The sequence below is a fragment of the Pyrus communis genome, chromosome 6 (assembly GCF_041283825.1).
Source record: "Pyrus communis isolate YQ-2024b chromosome 6, ASM4128382v1, whole genome shotgun sequence".
Taxonomy (NCBI): Eukaryota; Viridiplantae; Streptophyta; class Magnoliopsida; order Rosales; family Rosaceae; genus Pyrus; species Pyrus communis.
The window spans coordinates 92,502-112,341 of NC_142570.1; the positions used below are offsets into that span (position 1 = coordinate 92,502).

Below are 19,840 nucleotides of genomic sequence, written 5' to 3' on the forward strand. Positions count from 1 at the left end.
AAATAGAACCTGTAGCTTCATGCCCTGACCTGAACTGAGCTACCTTGTATTTGTTCATCGTATATCGTGTGATCAGAAATCATATTAAATATTTTTATTTAAAATTAAATATGAATAGTAATTGACCAAAACTGGTTACACGATGTACAATAAACGGACATGATTTGAGGATCCCCAGAATTCTTATAAAGAGGATCCAGAAAGGATCCTCGTTTGAGAAAGAGGCTTATCCCAAAATTTTATGGTGTTGCCGAATATAAGGTACTTCAAGATTTTTAACTGTGATAATTTTTTCTTGAACAAAAACTATTGCATTTTGGAAAAAATTAAAGTTTCACCATAAAATTAAAGAAATTGTTATAGCACTTCAAATATCTCATTTTGCATTTTAAACTTTCTATAATTTTAAAGAAAAATACACATGTCAAGAGTGCAAATTAGGATTTTTGGAGTACTAATAAATGTTCTCAAAATTAATTGTTACTATGAAAAGTAGTTCATTTACTTATAAACGCATGCAAAATCCTTTTTATTCTCGGACTATGATTCTCTCCCCTTCTCTTTCCATTCCCTTCTCTCTCTCTTCTCTCACATTCTCTATTTTGTCTTTCTCTTTCTATATAAAATTAATATAAGATGTTGATGTGACTTAATCGTGACCATTCAAATATGAGGGAATGAAAGAGGAAAAAAGAGAGAAGAGAATCTTGCTCCTTTATTCTCATCATATCTTGTTTTTTGTATTTTTGAACAAATATTTAATCATTGTAAAGCCCAAAATATCACGTCTTTCGAAGCACCATAGAAAAGAAATTAATTTGGCTCCTACAAATAGTTTGTAACTGATTCAAAATAACTTTATTCCTATGATTAGAACAATATATTACAAATCAATATGTAAAGGTTATCATTACAAAAAATTAATATAATATGAGACCGTTTAGTCATTGAATGGTATGCAATAGATGGTCGATTTTGATTAAAACATTAAAAACCGTTTATCTATTTTCAATAGGTGATTGATAAACGACCTTGGTTTTAATTTTTTTAATTTTTGTTTTTTTTGTGAGATGATCTAGTGATTTGTAACGTGAACGATCTTGAGTATTAGTGAAGTTCTGTAAATCAGACGCGAAGTATTTTGAAGACGATCCCTCCTCATCTTTGAAAAATCAAGTATCAATCTTAAAATACCTTGTGACATATCTATAAAACTTCGTGTTTATGATCGGAACCATTCATATTATAAATCAATTAAACTTAAGATCATTTAGTCATCAAACTATATAATAACAAATAGACGAATTCGGTAAAAGCATTATGTACAGTCTATCTACTTGCTATAATTAATTGACAAAACGATCTTAGTTTTAATTGATTTTTTACAAAAATGATATTTACAGAATAATTTATAATATGAACGTTTTTTATTATAAAAACGAAACTCTGTTAATATATCACAAACTTTAAGGAGTCAAGCTCTTACCGTACTTATTTCAATTGTTACTTGAGATATGGATATGTTGTCCTCATGTCTCCGTCCCTTTCATCCATCGTTGACACCGAATGAATAACAATATCTGCACTAATCCAGTAATTACAAACTTATGAGCATGAAAAATAAAATAAAACTTGCATCTCTCCATAGAATGTATACATCTCAATTTTTTATAACATATATTCAAGGTATGGATTTTGTATAAATGGTATAAATTTTATAATAGAAATCGTTCAATTTCTTAATCTTTATTTGGTTTGAAGATCGTTACTTTAACAATCATTTGAATCAGAGATTGTTTAGTCGCAAATATATATTTAATAAACGGACAATTCATCATGCAATTGTTGTTTGTGTCAAATTATCAGAGCGACGGCCCAAATGTCCACTTCCAACAATACCGATATGGTCTCCAATTTAGTAATTATCACCTGCACAATCTGTCAAGTATAAGTTTTATCACAAAAAAAACATTGGTATTAATGAGAATGGGATTAATATATTTAAACTCTTCTTTTGTTACTTCGTTGAATATCCTAATTGACACTTGATCACAATCCTAAATCAATATGGAATTTTTGTACAACGCGTTGCGTTCCGGAGTAGTAGTTAACGTTGTTTGTAAGAAAAATGAATTGTAACAAAAAAAAAATAAAAGAAAAATGAATTATGACAAACAAATAAAGAAAAATGAATAATATGGACATATAATAAATTTATGACACGTTATTTTGGCTTTCATTACAATGGTAAGTAGGTAAATAACTTGGCAGGCATGCATACGTACGATAACAGGTGAAGGACCTGCTCTCGTTTTGGGAAATGAATGATTTGAATTTCTCAAAATATGTTAAAATCATTTGGATTTGGTCATTGTCGTGACTGATTCCGGTAGTTCTAGAATAGTATTATCTGTTATATATCAAACCCCGTCCGACCTCAGCTCATAATGTTTACTTGTATTTTTATTTTTGATAAAAGAAAAACAAAAAGCATGTTCAACTAGGCACTAATTTAATCTAAACTCAAGAAAATGAGTTTGAACTTGTAGCTATTCGCTGGTCTATATTTCCTCTTAGAGCTATATATATATATATATATATATATATATATAATCTTTATTAATTAATGAAACTTTATTTGTTAACCAAAAGAGGGTGAAAAGATTCCTTAGTCTTCTATCACACAAAAAAAATGATGGGCAATAATGTAATTTCACATGTCCAAATTTTACTGTTTTTTATTGAAGCCTCATCTACAGATGATGTTAAAATACCTCTAATATAAAAATAAAAAAATAAAAACTAAAAACAAAAACCTCTCACTCCCCCACGTTCTCTCTTTCTCCCTCTCTCCTTCTCATTTTCTAAAAAAAATTGTTCATACACACAAAATATGTAGGCAAATGCTAATTTGTAATATGAAAAACTTTTTGTCAGGAGTGCGATGGTAAGAATTTAAACTACTATTAGACCTGTTTTGCCAACGTGGATTTTGACAAGTACTTACTGTTAAGTTTTAATAAATTATATGAACTAGACATATGCATGCATATATAGTAGTCGTTTTAGACTTTTGATCGACTAAGACATGCATGTATATGCATATGCATAGCCATGACTTAGCAATTGCTTGCTTGCTAGGAACAAGACACATTCATCAAAAGGACCGGATTTTATGGGACCTCATGAGATCTCTTGGCTAGCTGCGCATGCATCATCATCTATATATATTGAAATCTTTGTGTCGTATCATAACTAATTGTTGTTACCATTAAAAAGTGTTTGATTGATGACTACATATATATACATTACATATAATGATATAATTACAAAACAAGCTAGACTTATTTACGTCGTTCATTTTCATTAGTTTCCTCTTTGATAAGCAACTCATCATTCTATAATATATGCATGCTACGTGGACAAATGGGAAAAATATGGAATCTCTCTCCTTGCTTTTGCTTTTTTTTTTTTTTCATTTTTCAACGATATGCTCTTTAATTTCGAGTAACAAAATAAAAATAAAAAGTAGCACTAAATACATAGTTTTTTTTTTTTTAATCAAAGCTAAATACGTAGCTTTTTTTTTTTGTTAATTAAATCGAATTCCCCATCGATAAATGAAAGAATAATACTTGTATACATTTTGCTTGTTTCAAGAGTACTCTACATCCACACTCTTGATATATATAGCTCGCTCGCAGTTTTGGACAGACTTTTGAGTACGTGTTTACAGAGGGTATGTGGGGGCTGGTTTTATGTGGGAGCTAAACCAGTGATAGCGAGACCAGACATCGACCACGGCAGAGCAGCTCCCATGAAGCCCACCGTCAAAGAGCTGTAAGCACTCCACGTCCCTGAACATGTGGCATCACCGAAGTGTATATATATCTAACTCCAGCCTCTTATTTGCTGAGGCCGGTGACTGGGATGGAAACAAATCCGAAATATCTCATTTTTCAATAGAGGGGAAGAAACACGTGGCGAGCGGTGGCTGTCCGTTCCATACTTTGGCCGATTTCGGCTAAGGTTGTGGCATGCAGTTGGTGTGACGTTGGGATGCCGCTATGGCTGCCACAACACTGGGCAATGAATGATGACATGAGAGGTACACGCCACTCCAGCCTCCAGGCAACAAAGTCTACCAGTTTGGTCCACTCCTTGCATGCCACGTGTGGAATATTTTTCAACGTAAAAATAATGCTCAGTGGCAACCATCTGCCTGGGTTGGTTTGGTTGGTTCGTTGGATTGAGATCACAGAGCAGACAAACTATCTGACGCCTCATCAAGAGTTTACAACTCCCATCCACAAGAGAACAATTTTTTATTGTGACCACTACTACTATCTCAAATAGTAATTTAATTCTTACCATTTATTCTAAAAATTTAAGGTCATCAATAACCGAGAGCTGATCAGAGAACTCGTTTTAGTTCTCTAGCCCTTCAAGATATTAATATTTTAATAAATAATACATGACTATATTTGCCCCTATCTCCAACTAAGGGCCAAAAGACCATAGGGCTCGTTTTAGCCCTGTCACAAAAAACCGTCTCCAGCCGAGGATCAAAGGGTCAAACATAATTTATTATTTAAAAACTACAACTTAAATTCAAATTCAACGGCTAAGTGACGTCAGCTAGCTGTTGGATTTGAACCAAATTTTGTAAAATAGAAGTTACAGGAAAAAAAATTGAATTTAAAAAAATACGAACCAATTTTTGTAAAATAGAAGTTATAGGAAAAATGTCACATCCCAGTCCAGGCCCCCACCACATCTCGGGCTCGACTCCGCCATAGCACGATATTGTCCGCTTTAGGCCTCGACCACGCCCTCACCGTTTTGTTTTTGGGACATCACGCGAGTAAAACTTCCCAATGGGTCAACACACCCAGACCTAGATCGAGGCGTGCTGGCCGTCACGCCTCGATCTAGGTCGGGGTGTGTAAAAAGAAAATAGAATTTAAAAAAAAAATATGAACCAAATTTTGTAAAATAGAAGTTATAGGAAGTTCTAGAAAAAAAATTGAATACAACGACTAGCCGACTCAGCTAGCCGTTGTATTCAAAATTTTCATACTATTCGTGTCGGTTATAAACGACACGATTGCAATTAATCGAAAGTATTCCTGTGTAGCCGTTACTATTCGTGTCAGTTATAACCGCGATAAACAAAATTATTCATGTCGGTTATATCCGACAATTTTAAGCAAAATTCTGGCCAACCCTAGTTGGTTGGCTGGCTGGAAGGGGCCAGCCTTGTGGCCCTTTGGCCCTTTCAAATTTTGTGGGGCACACGAGCCCCCTGACCTAGCTCTCAGTTGGAGACAATTTTCGGGCTATTTTCAGTCCTCTGGACCCTTCGATTGGAGATGGCCTACCATATCATTTTTGTTGTTCAACATTATACAACACGAAGAATAATATATGATAAATACTTTTGGGAGAATGAGCTCATTCAGCTCTTATGACTAACATATTTTGACCATACTAATAAAATAATTGAAATTATTTAATTCTTTAATTTCTTATTTGAAGATCACACCTATAAAAAAAATTATTTTAATCATAAATTATTTACTCATTTAAATGTACAGGACAAATTGACTATAGTACCAAATAATATATTCATGATGAACCGTCTTTTTATTTTATACCTTTGAATGATTAAACTATCCCCAATACAATGAAAGATTGGTAAATAAAAAGGCTCAAATAATTGCTTTTATTTGTTCAAGCTACGTTCGCAAATGAAAAAATATGTGTATCTAAAGTACTAAACATAATATATTACGTGACGACTTATTTTTAGGGAGCCCATAAAAGTTCTCCTCAAATCACAAGGATGACTAGGGCTGGAAAAAATTCTTGAAAATCCCAAACCAAATCAAAAAAATTCCGATGCCAAATAAAAAAATTCCCAAAGTTTTTGGGATGACATACCGAACCGATCCTGAAATTTTGGTACGAGAATTGGTATTGTCTCCTCGATATTTCAGTAATCCCATACCTATCTGAAAATAAATATTATATATTATTATACATTTATATGTGTGTGTGTGTGTGTGTGTGTGTGTGTGTGTGTGTGTATTATACATTTGAATTGTTGCTAACTACTTGCAGCAATATAATTGGTGTGGTCTACAGGTAGTAACCATAGCCCTTTATTGCCAAACTCCCACGAAATATGTCTATTTCTTCAACACAAAATCAAAAAATTGTATTGTTAGTTTCCGAATATTTTAGGTTTGTAACTTAGTTTTTTACTTTTGGGTTTGTTACTTATTTTATTTTGGTTACATGTTAATTTGACTTGGTATGAATGATTGGTTTTCAATTTGCATGAAATTTGGGAATACCGAACCACCCCGAAATACCAAAAATATTTTGGGAATCCCAAAAATTAGGACTACCGAAATTTTGGTTCGAGATTGGTCTTCAAATTTCCATCCCAAAAATTTTCGGTTTGGGATTTGGGATCCCATACCAAACCACCCCTAAGGATGACCACATGAAGCTGAAATTGAAAGCATGACCACAACTGCAGACATATAGCACCAATTATGCGTGAGAGTGAAGCCTTCTCTTTGATCGTCTCTCCCTCCGTGACCTGACTTGAGCTATTTTGATTTGGGCCACTACCGGTTCAAGGCTTCTTATTGCTCCAAAGTGTTGGAGCTTTGAGAGGAAATTTCCTTCTATCTCATTTGTCTCAAATTGGTCAAGTTAGAAAGTTTCACGCACATTAGAACATGAAGTCCTCTTACAAAGTGATGGGAGAGATGAACCATAGAGAGCAAAATTGGGCTTAAACTTTGGGTTTAGACTTTAGGTTATGATAACTAATATATAATCAATATGTATTTAATTATCAAAAGATGGCCCTTCGGCCTCTTAAGCTCGGGTTGTAATAATTAAATTTAATTATTAATTGTTTTATTAATTTCGGATTAGTTAATTAATTTTTTAAATCAACAAACTCATGCTTTTCGATGAAGTCTGAGATGACGAAAGAATACCAGAGCAGCACACATCCCTTCTGAGAAGATGCCTCCCATAAGACACATTCCAAGTTCATACTTGTTGCGAACAAGTATATGTACATCATATATACATTCATGTGCACTGCATTTAGAACATAAAAAAAAAAAAAACAAATCATTCCTTTTGAAATACCAAAACCTTCTTGATAAGAGAACCACAAAGATATTCACCATAAACTAAGTTTGCCAGTGCTAGAATCCTAATTTAGATCGTTGAATTCTCATGAGGTAGCCGCCTATAGAACTACAAGCATAGAATAAGGCGAATTTCTGTTTCAAGAACATTGCGGTGTGCAAGCATCAACCATCATTTTATCTATTTAATATTAGTTTCATTTATTCATACTCTGTTAATATACTTCGATGGAACTACAAGCATAGAATAAGGCGAATTTCTGTTTCAAGAACATTGCGGTGTGCAAGCATCAACCATCATTTTATCTATTTAATATTAGTTTCATTTATTCATACTCTGTTAATATACTTCGATGCATATTTGAGTATGTACTAAAATAATGGCCTTTATTTGGAACTATTCAGTATTACATTAATCTGAGCCATATACATTTTATATTTTGGTCTTGCTTTTAGTATGAAATATTAGTTTTGTTTAATATTAGTTTGGTATCTGTTTAATATTGTTTATTAGCATATTTGAATTTTTCATTGTCTTTCCACTTATAACAAAGTGTTCATCTTTTCCTTTCCTTTTTCAGATAGTTGTTGTACAAGCATCTTGCTCAAATGAAATTTATACTTCCGGAAGCCACAAAGTTAGTATTTTGGTGCAAGACAAGAAAGCTATATGAACCGATCCATATATGAATATCACATTGCCAGTTGGTGTTGTACAAGCTCATTCTCCAGTATCTGACTATATAGCTCTGCGCCAAGTTTTTAATTCTAGGCTTATTCATTTCTTTGCCATGCATCCTGAGGTACGGTTTCTCTTTTTGAAAATTTTTCCTCACTATTCCTTCTTCGATTCGAAAGACTGCTGTAAGCTCCTTGATTGGTCCTAATAAGTACGTTTTAGCAAAAGAAAATTTGAATATATACAACACGAGATGTGGATCTCCACTGTATAGGACATGAATAAATAATGCCTAAAAAGTGTTATATTTGGTTGATTTGGGTGACAGGACAGATTGAATTGGCTTTTAGTGATTCAACTTGATAGGACCGAGAGTAATTATTTGGTGACACCTGAGATGAAACAATGCATGTTAGAAAGTTTGATCGAAGAATATTAGATGACAGTTTCATTTTGTATGAAATGTATATGGATCAGATTAAGTTGATTTCAACAGATTAATTATGTTTCCTTCACTTGGGCATATATACCTCTTTGCATCATGTATTGGATTAATCAGGTAGGTGATATTTTATATATTTGGGTGTTAAAAGGATAAAATAAATTTGGGTGCAAAGGATCCAATTATAACCAAATGCATGACATGAACTATAATCTTGATCAACATGTTTAAGCTTGCTAATTCCACACTACTAATTCAAAAGTCATTTTGGTTTATCGAATTACATACTTAAAAGAGAAGGCACACGTTGGAATGGAAATGGCTTTGCAAAATCAGTGAAGGTATAGCTTAAAATATAATACTATAGTACATTAAAACACTTTAGTTATATAAAAGCTTTGTCATTACTATACATATATATATATATATATATATATATATATATATATTATATGTATGTATACAGGCTCTTTATGCAAATGGATCTCTATTTTTTTTTCAAAAATAAGGACTAGGTGTGGGGCCCACTCCACATCGAACTTCAACGATCCGAACCGTCTAGTTTGTAAGTTTCAATTCATCGATCATTTTTACAAAAATTCAATTCAATCCAAAATCATTTGCCTATTTAATTATCAAGATAAAATTTCATTGTTTATTATATAACAAAGTATTCGTTATTTTTTTTTAACCCAATTAGATGTCTTAAATATTTTCAATTTTGTTAATATTTTGCAAGGATAATCTAAGCAACTTGAAAAATAAATGGTTCGGATCGTTAAAATTTAATGTCGTGTGGACCCCACAACTAATCCTCAAGTTTATAAGAAAAAAATAGAAATCCTTTCCCTTAAAGGCTTCATGTACGTGTGTGTGTGCGCGCGCGTGTGTGTATCATGTCAGTGAAGAGTATAAGCATATTAAAAGTATGAACAGTGGTTACCAACATGCTTCTTTAACAATACACACACGTCCATACATATACATATACATACAATATATATATATATATATATATATATATATATATATATATATATATATATATATCGACTCTACTCCCTACAATAGAACATTGTGGAGCCTAAAATAATTCCAAATATTCTGGAGGCAACATGTGAACTTTTGGTCAAGAAAGACAAGATTGCCCTCATTAAATGGGCAGACATCTCAAATACTCACACGTGCAGCTCACACTCCTGAAGGTCCCTGTAGTTGAATAAGACTGTCCACAGCTCACCTGCCCTTGGCAAGGAAAAGTTAAAGCATTAAAGATAAGGATTAATTACCCAAATCATATCTTTAATACATTTCCAATTAAAGATTGACTCTATTCAAGTAAGTAATCCCTATTTAAATCAATTAGGGATAATTACTCCATTATCTCAAGATATTATTTCCTATTTAATATCTTGAGAATATTTCTCCATAAAAACCTTGGCCAATATGATGCTGCCATATGTAGGTAAAACCCTAACACCATGGTCGGCCACTCCCTTATATATACTCCATATTCTACCAAATTGCAGGAAGCTTTTACAATCCTAAAACTCCCTTATATATACCCCATATTATACCAAATTGCGGCAAACTTTTACAATCCTAAAAAGCCCTAAACACTTACTCTTCTAAGAGAAACTAGCTTAGTCATCGAATATCCATTGGCCTAACACTCTCACCTTGTGGGTAGGGATGGGCAAAATACCTATGGGTTTGGGTAACCGTGGTTACCAGCCCATTTCAAGTTCACAGTTATGGTTATGGGTAACCGTTTAGACGAACAAACGGTTATGGGTATAATCGTTTATCCGTGAAATTTAAATGGGTGATTATGGGTATTACCCGTGGTTATAACAGGTATTCATCGATTATGAGTATTAGCCGCGGTTATAATGAGTATCCATTTACTCATTTAATTTAATATATGTACAATTTAAAAAACTAATCTTTATTTTTGTTTTTTACTTTTGTAACAAAAGTCATCTTTGTTTATATATTGTAATTTTCAATGAATAACGGTTATAATTGGTTATAACGGGTACTATATCTGCCACAGACTCTATTTCATTGCTGTGGTATGTGCTTTCCAGTGACTTCAATTCATCTTTGTTTATATATTTTGTATTGAGATCATAGAGCCTTCCCGGCATGTATCCGAAGAAAGGAAAGATATGAGGTGAAGCCTCAGTACAAGAATTGTCATATAACACAAACACTTAAAACAAAATCTGGTCTGGACTAATGACAAGGTTCGAAAGAGAGTTTAGGACAGATACATACCATCATCTGAAATAGCATGAGAGGGTGGAGAAGGCCTAGCATTTGTGATTCCAGAACTAGCTAGGTTTTTTACAGACTACTATAAATTGATACTCGTTATAACGATATATTGGTAAGCACATACTGCGGTTATAACGAAAATTATGACAGAATTTTCTTTTGTAATTTTCAAGTTGTTAAAAAAAAAACATGTAGACGGGTGAAAAAAGGGGTAAATGGGTTTAAAAAAAGAATAAACGGGTTCAAAAACAGGTAAACGGGTAAATGATTATGGTTGATTGGGTAAACGGTTATGGTTAAATGAGTATACGGTTATGGGTATGATTAACCGTTTATAAAAGGTTATGGGTATGGGTATAACCATTTATGCAATTACCCAACAGGTAAACGGTTATGCGTGTATGAACATAAATGGTTATGGGTAAATAATCACGGTTACCCGCCTACCATAATCGTTGCCTATCCCTACTCGTGGGCACGTGATACTTAGGTCCTTGATCAAACGTGTTGATTGTTTTGCAGATACATTTTCGTCAAAGTTAGAGACGGCAAAAATTTGCATCAACAAACATCATATGAGTCTCTTACAGTTAAGTGCCCTTCCAGGAATAGGAATCAATATGATATTGTATGTAAATGTGAAATACAGTGCATGAGAGCCGGCTATCACTAAAGAACAAAGCGAATAGAAAGACTATTCTATAAAACCAAGGCAGCAGAATAGACGAATTTAAATATGTAAGCAGAATGATGCCCAACAGCCCATTTTAGTTGATATTCAAACATTTATAATTCACTAATATCAACACAGAGATATTAAGTGGAAAATCAAGAAAGTAAGTCTTTAAACCTGAAAGAGAAAACGTCTCATCTAGTTAGCGAAGAAAATTAAAGAAAATAACTTCTATTTACAGTGTGTGTGTGTGTGTAAGTCCCTGCAATAGAATAACATGTAAGTCTCTTATGTCTTGTTTACTAATCTGTAATCAAAATAGGTGGAATTGAATTGAAGATGAATTAAATTGATGGGGAATCAGAAACGGATTCCTATGAAAGGTGTTTACTAAACTGTCGAGAAACGGAGTAGGAATAATGTTAGTTCCATATAAATTGTTTATCAATTCACTTTTGAATTTGAATCGAAACCATTTGATTACTAAATTGCCATTGGTCTAAATGAGTCATTTTATGTGATAATTAATAAAATTGAATTTTTCATAACAACATTAACCCATAAATAATTGAATTTTCCATTTCTTTATAAACTAAATTTTTAACCCTTTTTAACCTTTTTAAACCTAATTTTTTATACCAACCCCCATAACTTCCCAAGCAGCCCAATTTTCCCCTCCCCTACATTTAATTTTCTGCATATCCTTCATTACCAATTCTTACGGCTCCGTCTATCTCCCGTTCCTCCATCCCCACAGGACCACAACGCTTTACGATATCTAAAGACGTCCTAGGGTTCTTGGGATTGGTTGATTGGGGAGTAAATGCAAAGGGAGGTGAATGGGAGGCAGGCGGAGAGGTCTGAGCTTGTTGATTTCAGTGGCAAATTGGAGTTTTATGAATTAGGTGGGGTTATAATAGGTAGAAAAGTTGTATTCCGGATTTCGATTGTCTCCCAGAATTCAAATGACACCTCCCACCTCCCACCTCCCACCTCCCACCTCCCACCTCAAGAATACAACTCTTCCAAAATCAAGAATGCAATTCCATTTTTCATGTGCGGGGCCCATTTTGATTCGTCCGAAGTTTAGTAAACACAAGAATAACTCGTAATCGGAATCACACTCTGACTTTTGATTCCGATTACGGACACGTAAACACGCCCCTACAGTTTCCAGGAGTAGAAATCAGTATGACATTATTTACAGTACATGAGAGGTTGTCACTAAAGGACAAGGCGAATCGAAAGACTATTCTATAAATGGCTCACCTAGCTAGCAGAGAAAACTGAAGAAATTATATTTTATAATACTAAAATTGGTGGGGAAATTTGGATTTCCAGTTTTACTCCCGCTTACTTTGCTGTTATTTCAATTTTGCCAGTTTGGTCAAACGGCGAACAAAATGGGATGTGTGGGTGTTCGCCGCTTTTTCCCTCTCCCTCCTTGACTCATCTATAGAAGATCATCCCGCTTCTTGTTTTGTCTCACGCTCATCGTTTCATCTCGCTTATCTCTTCTGTCGCTCGCAATCACGACTTCATTCTTACACTCACTGCATCATACTCCTCTTGTCTTCTTTCTCGACTCATTTGCGAAAATCTCTTCAATTTCAACAGCAACAGTCACCACTCTTCCCCAAAGGTAAATTTCTCTTCTCTTTCTTACATTTAGAATCTTCAAAATCCTTGTCTACATTGTTTGATTTTTGCACTTTTGATTCCACATAAACATGGACTTGCTTTGTTCTCTCTGCAACACTGCCCATTTTCCACCAAAATCACATCCCACACTCTTTCAATTTCGAACACGACATGGCTGGTGAAGGTCAATACCCTCACTCGTACCCAATATACCCAAAGATTATCTAATATCAGAGATAGGTTTTTAACAAGGGCTTCAATTGAGTTAGGGTTTTGTTCAATTAAATCTCATTAGTTTGATTCTAATTCAATAAATTTGAGTTAGAGTTTTGTTCAGTTCAACTTTATTAGTTTGATTCTAATTCGGTGAATAAATTTTCTCTCATAGTCCATTCACTTTGTTTTATTTTCTAATTTGGATTTTGAGAGTGAGTAAATTTTGTATTTGTTTGCTTGCTGCAATTATTCAACTTATACCGCTACAATATTTGTTTACTTGCAGGTGCTGCAACCTCTAGCCATCGTAAGGATTAATCTGTATCTTTTTTGTTCCTTATTGCAGACTTACATCTTTGCACCAACTTTTGAAATGACCATGACAATAGTCGAGCTAAAGAAAAGGACCGAGATGATCAAAAGCAACAATCTGCAGCACCTTACTTTGTTAAAAATATTGAACTGATCTTAGGTCAGAAGGAGCATTGTTACGCAATAATTTAGTTCCTGAAAAAATAGTGTTGAATTTACTTTTAATAAATATTCAATTGATAATATAATCTTAATTTGTCTTCAATTCCTTTAGAAATAAGAATTTCAATTTCAATTTATATTTTGAGAATTCATATACTCACCTTTCTTTTACAGATTCCTGAAGCCTATGATAAGCTTTCCTCTTTAGATATAGATATATCTTCATGCACTTTGATGCTTTAATTTTTTATGAACAATTGTTTTGGCTGAACAATTTGTATGTGCAAAGTACTGAAATTTATCATTGCCATCAGGGGCATTCGAACACATTCATCTAATGAATGATTGAAAGGATGTATATAATATGCATTTTCAGTGATAAGTTAGGTTTAAGCGTAGAATTAGGTTTCTTTGCGGCTGGACTAATTATGTCAACTACTAATCTCATATGGACAAGAAAATATGTAAGTTGTCTTTATACTCGAGAGAAATTACGTACATTGGACACAATCATTAGTCCTCTTTGTTTTTTTGTTTACTTTTTTTAATCTATTTTCCTCCTCAATTTTTCTGCCATGCTCTTTCATTTGGTTTTTTATTTTCCTACAAGTCTTCGTTTGAAAGGAAAATATTGCATTCAAATGAATTCTACGCCGCTACTCATGTTTATAATTTTTTTTGTTTTTTTTCCCTTGCTCAGGCATTATTTTCTTTTCACTGCATATTGATATTGAGTTTTTGTTTGGAAATGGCTCTGTTTTTTTGTTCACTTGCTGAAAATGCCTCTGCCAAAATTTTAAGGGCCTTTTCTTTGTTTCTTTTTATCTTCCTCTTTCTTTGTCCAGTTATAAAGCAGTTTTTCATTTTTGTTGCAATAAAGACCTTTTCTTTGTCCAATTATGCCTAACCCAACTCTTTCTAATTTAAATGCACTCATTTTGTCACACATTGTATCTGATAGAGCAGATAAAAAAATAAAATGAACTTTAACGAAAAGCTCCCGATACTGTTTACTTTAACGAAAAACCACATTTTTGCATTAAAAAGTCAATCCTGCAACTATTCACTTTACCCTTTATTTTGTTCTTATTGTTAAACCTCAAAATTTTCAAGTCTTTTTTCATTAGTTTTCCTAAAAAAAAAAGCGAATAACGGATTATATATGCTCCTTCATTATCATAAGAAAACTGTCTTAACTTTTGGATATGTGTCCCCCATTTGTTTACTTTTATATTCTATTGGTTTGAGTTAAATTTAACAGACCATCCGCACTAAGAGCTTCTTTTTTTTAAATGCAAACCCATACAAAGAAAATTGCAAATTCCATTTTTTTGTTTCTGGAATAACAAATTCTAGTTCCAGCCTACTTTATATATATTCTACATATGTATGCCCTCCTCCAGTACAACATTGTACATCAATGTCTTCTCTATTTTAACTTTACCTGTTACTCATTTGTATGTTGTTGCTCTCAGATTTCATATAATCTACATTCGCCTTTTAACACTCTAATGTTGCATTGTTTGCACATGATTCCTTTATATATGTTTTCTTCGTGAAATTAATCATAACAAATTATTACATCTTTGTCATAACGATACATTCTTTACTATTTAATTTCTTCATAAACATTTGTATTTTATTGTTTTTGTTGCTATAAGTGATTTATTTGAACTCCCCGACTCTATCTAATTAGTATCATTGAGATATATTTGATATTTGATTGAAGTGCAAATAATGGGTTGGTTTGAATGCACTCATTTTAGCCTTTTTTGCATTTGATAGAGCATATGAAAATAGAGGGAGACAAAAATCTCATTTGCAGCTTTAGGATCACAAATGAACTCTATCTCTATTTTTACTTATATGTCGCCCCTTTGTTTTCTTATATGTCCGCACTAACAACTTTTTTTTTTTTTTTTTTTTAATTTGTAGGAACTAGCTGAAACCGTAAACCTCAACATAATGAAGATGAAGAAGAGCCGGAAATAGTGAAATAGGAAAATCTAGACTCTGTAACATGTTCGTAATCTATCTAAATATTTTGAATAATGATCAGTTTAATGTTGTTAATCTTTTGATCACGGTAATATATTGCTAATTTACCTTCTCAAACAACGTACATATAAATATTGATATATAAACTTATTTATATTAAATACCATTATCTTAAACCGTATTCTTAAACCTTGTAGCAAATTGCGGGTATTCATGCTTGTAATATCTATTCATAGGAGAGGGAAGTCAGTCGGCATAGAGGAAGATGAGATCAAACCAAAAGCAAACTTACACCGCCTAAAAATTATGGATGGGTAATAAGAATAATATAAAATACTAAAGATATTTATAAATCCTTTCACGCTAAATATCTAATCAATATTGTAAAATATGATTTTAGGAAATGTATATATACACATAAACACAATAGGGAATAATTATTTTCTTGTAAATAATATATGCATTTAAAAATATAGGTCTTCACAGCTATCTACGTAAAATTAGCATACTGTACCTTTTCGCTTATTAACCAGATATTCAATGATGAAGTGACAGGTGTTTAGTTGAAAGTGGTACGAACCGAGCGTCTTGCTCAGCCTTGGTTATCCTACACGTCTCTTCGAGCACCGCTCTGAACACTTTTACAAAAACGAATATTTACGTGAAGGGGTGAGGATAAATTGATATCGAGCTCATAATCTATGAAATTTAAATATAAGACATCTTCTTTACAAATGAATAAGAATAACAATAACCGTATTGCTAAGTAGCAATTAAGCAATTGTTTAGAAAAACTTTTAAAGTCAAAGATGAATAAATTTTGAAGAAAGAGAGACATATGACCTTTTACTATAGTGGTAGAGAAGGGTGTTGCATTTGTACCACCGTGTGAGTTTGAACTTCGTCGGTTCTCTAATCTAATATTTAATCTAAAAAACCTATTGTTTGTTAAAGAACAAAATGTTCTTAGATGTCACAAAAGATAAAATTAATGCAAGAGGTTTGGCTTTTCATCAGTGTAAAAATGTAGCGTAACTTGACAAGGTTTTTATGTAAATTCATATATTCATAGAACTTGTTTATCACCTTAACAAATATCGTATTTAAAAAAAAAAAAAAATTGGCCCTGATGCATCAATTGTATCAAAGAAGATTGAAGGAGATAGGAACATGATGTACCAATTGTATTCTATCAAATTAAAATCCAAAATAAGTCTAATTTAAAATTGTCCACCATTTAAAAAAGAAATGCGTATAACCTTTGGGTTTTATTTTATTTTTCTTTTTCAGTAGCCCACGCAGGCTAGAGTGTACATCGCATCAGAAAACGAGGTGATAATCAAACCCTAGCAGGAACGCACCACGTGGCAAGAGAGATGGGTTGGTGACCGTCGGATGTTGAGGAGAGGCGAGAGAGGGCTTTTATAGCGAAAGAGAAAACCTAACCATAGCGCCGTCTGAGGTTAAGGCTTGGATTCATAATCTTTTATATCTTTATCCCGAACGCAAAAACCCTAGCAGGGAAAAAACCCCCAAATCCCCCAACGCCAAGGTGAAGACTTTCTCACTCGCTCTCTCTCTTTTTTTCAATCCTTTATTTTATATATGGAATCTGTTTCTGATTTGTTTACTGGAAAAGCTCGTTTGCTTTGATTTCGCTTGTGCTTGTTTGCTGGTTAATCAAATGATTGGGGATGGATTATTGAGCAGAGCACCCACTGTGAGTGTGTTTGTATTTTTTTTTGTTTTTGCTGTTTGTGTCCTTGGAGGAGCTTGTTCGTTGGTGGGTAAAGCTAAATCAATCATTTCCGGTGCAAATATTGTATTTTTAGATTTCTAGTTTTGATCGTGTGGGATTCCGAATGAATCTGCTCAAGCTGTGCACTTATTGTTTGCATATGTCCTCACTGGTGTCACTGTCCAAGTAGAAGCGTCTTTGGGCGAAGGGGTCTGATAGTGCCCAATTATGAATTCTGAACTGGGTTTTACTTCGACAGTGTCATTAATATTACTATGACAAAATTGCTAATTTTACTTATATCACGGTTGTATAGTTATGTATACTATATTTTTTCTCACTTAGTTCTCATGTGTTGCCTTGTGGCTTTAGATTTCTCAGTTTTAGGATGCTGTGGCCCGAGTTTCGTGTGGAGCATTATGTTGGTTATAATAAAAACTCTGTTTTTTCTGTTTTTATCATCTTTAAATCACTTGCTTTCCCCATTTCACCTTTTAGTGAAGATAAACTCAAATTTGAAGATTTTTTATTTTTTTATTTTTTTATTTATAATGTTTATAGGATTTGGAAGATGTTGTGAACTGAATTATTCAGTGTGTGAAGTTGTATGATTGATGCGTCTTTTCTTTGGTTGCATGTTGGCACATCATATAGCATTTTTGTTGAAGTTCCTATAATTCAGGCTCATTTTCTTAATACAGTATGAGATTGAAGAAACAAGATAATAGAAAGTGGAATTGAATTGTTTATTATTTTACACATTTTAAAACAAAAGGCTTTGTGAGCTGGAGATTTTACTGCTTAAAACTTATAATGTAATTGAAGATACGACTTTTTGTCTATTGAAACTTTTTGTTGCATGTTTCGATTAAAACTCATGACTTCATCTCATTATACTCTTACGTTATGCAGATGAATAGGGAGAAACTTATGAAGATGGCTGGTGCGGTTCGCACTGGTGGAAAGGGCAGCGTGAGGAGGTGAGTAAACTTTTCCATTTTAAAATTTTTGTGAAGCTGTTGCCCTGATGGCATGTTGAGTAGATTGGTTTTTACCATGTTTTCCTTTTCTAAAGAGAATATTCGTTTGGTGTTTGATTGACGTCTTAATGCAATCACTTAATGATAAATAATATTGCTTTGCCAATATTACTGCCTTTATGGCAATTGTTTCATTATAAAACTTAGTCATTCAGTGGTTTTTTTATCTTCCTGTTTGTATGTGACTTTGTTTATTAATCATTGCTCTCAACTTCAGAAAGAAGAAGGCTGTTCACAAGACAACTACCACAGACGACAAACGGCTTCAGAGCACCCTCAAGAGGATAGGGGTGAATGCTATTCCTGCAATCGAGGAAGTTAACATATTCAAGGATGATGTAGTTATCCAGTTCTTAAACCCCAAAGGTGAAGCCAACTCTACAAAACTCTGATTTTGTATTTTATCAGTTTGTTTCAATTTTTTTTCCCCTAATAGTTGATGATGTTTGTTGTACGTTTCAGTTCAAGCTTCAATTGCTGCCAACACCTGGGTTGTTAGCGGTTCTCCTCAAACAAAGAGTATGTCACTATTTCTTTTTCTATCTTTAGAGTTTGAAATTTGTTTGGAATATTGGACATATTTACATCCTTGTTTGTGGCTGTGCCTTGCCATCATGCTGCATTAGCTTTTGACGGCCATGTTTGCTGTTGTTTTACCTTTAATTGTCCTTCAGATTTTAGACATTTTGGCATGTAACTTGACGTATGATCTTCGTTATTGTAGAGTTGCAAGATATTCTTCCCAGTATTATCAGCCACTTGGGTAAGTGTGCTTGTAAACCTTTTTATATTGTTGCTGCTTATGTGATTCAATTAACGGTGAGTTGTGATTATTTTCAGGGCCAGATAACTTGGACAATTTGAAGAAGTTGGCTGAGCAGTTCCAGAAGCAAGCACCTGGTGCTGGTGGAGCCACTGCACAAGAGGACGATGATGATGAGGTCCCTGAGCTTGTGGCCGGGGAGACCTTTGAAGCTGCTGCGGAGGAGAAGGACAAGGAGGAGAATCAAGCTTCTTAGGGAATTTTGAGGGGATTGTTATATTTATACTCTCGATGCTGGGGAAAGTTTTTGATTTTGCTTTTACCTTGTTCATGTCTGACCATGTTTGACGGATTATCCTTGTGATGCATTGGGTAGTATTTACTTATCTCTTGGTTAAAATTTAGTTTACTATTTCCTAATTCTTGATCGAGTAGTGTGCTAAATAGTGTTGAAATTGGATGATTCCTTGTTATAATAAACGAAATACGACCAAGCTTCTAAAGGGCGGAAGGCGGGGGGCGGGTAGGGGCTTTGGTCTTTTTTTTTTTAAGAATTTTAATTAAATTTAGAATTAACCATCTAAAACTCACTAATCTTCCAGAGTCATTTCAGATTGGTCTTAATTTTTTAAACCTTTCAAACAAGGATTCAATCAGTTGAAAATATCTCATCTGTTAAAGTCTTAATCAATTTTTCGTTAAATGTACATGTGGTAAT

At 33.4% G+C, this 19,840-nt stretch overlaps 1 protein-coding gene and 1 long non-coding RNA gene across 3 annotated transcripts; both read left to right on the forward strand.

The window, feature by feature from the left end:
- Positions 1-12,580: 12,580 nt before the first annotated feature.
- LOC148696067 (uncharacterized) lies at positions 12,581-13,686 on the forward strand. Its single transcript, XR_015963285.1, has 2 exons — positions 12,581-12,894; positions 13,456-13,686. It is a non-coding gene; the product is annotated as an uncharacterized LOC148696067 (long non-coding RNA).
- A 3,311-nt stretch (positions 13,687-16,997) lies between these two features.
- LOC137710288 (basic transcription factor 3) lies at positions 16,998-19,542 on the forward strand. 2 transcript variants are annotated; one of them, XM_068449219.2, is made up of 6 exons: positions 16,998-17,133; positions 18,232-18,299; positions 18,577-18,725; positions 18,822-18,878; positions 19,084-19,122; positions 19,200-19,542. In XM_068449219.2, the coding sequence occupies exons 2-6, from the start codon at positions 18,232-18,234 to the stop codon at positions 19,376-19,378; spliced, it is 492 nt and encodes a 163-aa protein (XP_068305320.1). In that variant the 5' UTR covers positions 16,998-17,133; the 3' UTR covers positions 19,379-19,542. The 2 variants fall into 2 exon arrangements, with proteins under 2 accessions (XP_068305320.1, XP_088551369.1); XM_088695243.1 differs by lacking the exon at positions 16,998-17,133 and having other exon boundaries at positions 18,226-18,299.
- Positions 19,543-19,840: the final 298 nt, after the last annotated feature.

Excerpts from the sequence above, each read along its gene's own strand:
- LOC137710288 (XM_088695243.1), top strand. The coding sequence starts at position 18,226 with ATGCAGATGAATAGGGAGAAACTTATGAAGATGGCTGGTGCGGTTCGC. Across the intron at positions 18,726-18,821 it reads CCAGTTCTTAAACCCCAAAG|TTCAAGCTTCAATTGCTGCC; the intron begins GTGAAGCCAACT and ends TGTACGTTTCAG. Across the intron at positions 19,123-19,199 it reads CAGTATTATCAGCCACTTGG|GGCCAGATAACTTGGACAAT; the intron begins GTAAGTGTGCTT and ends GATTATTTTCAG.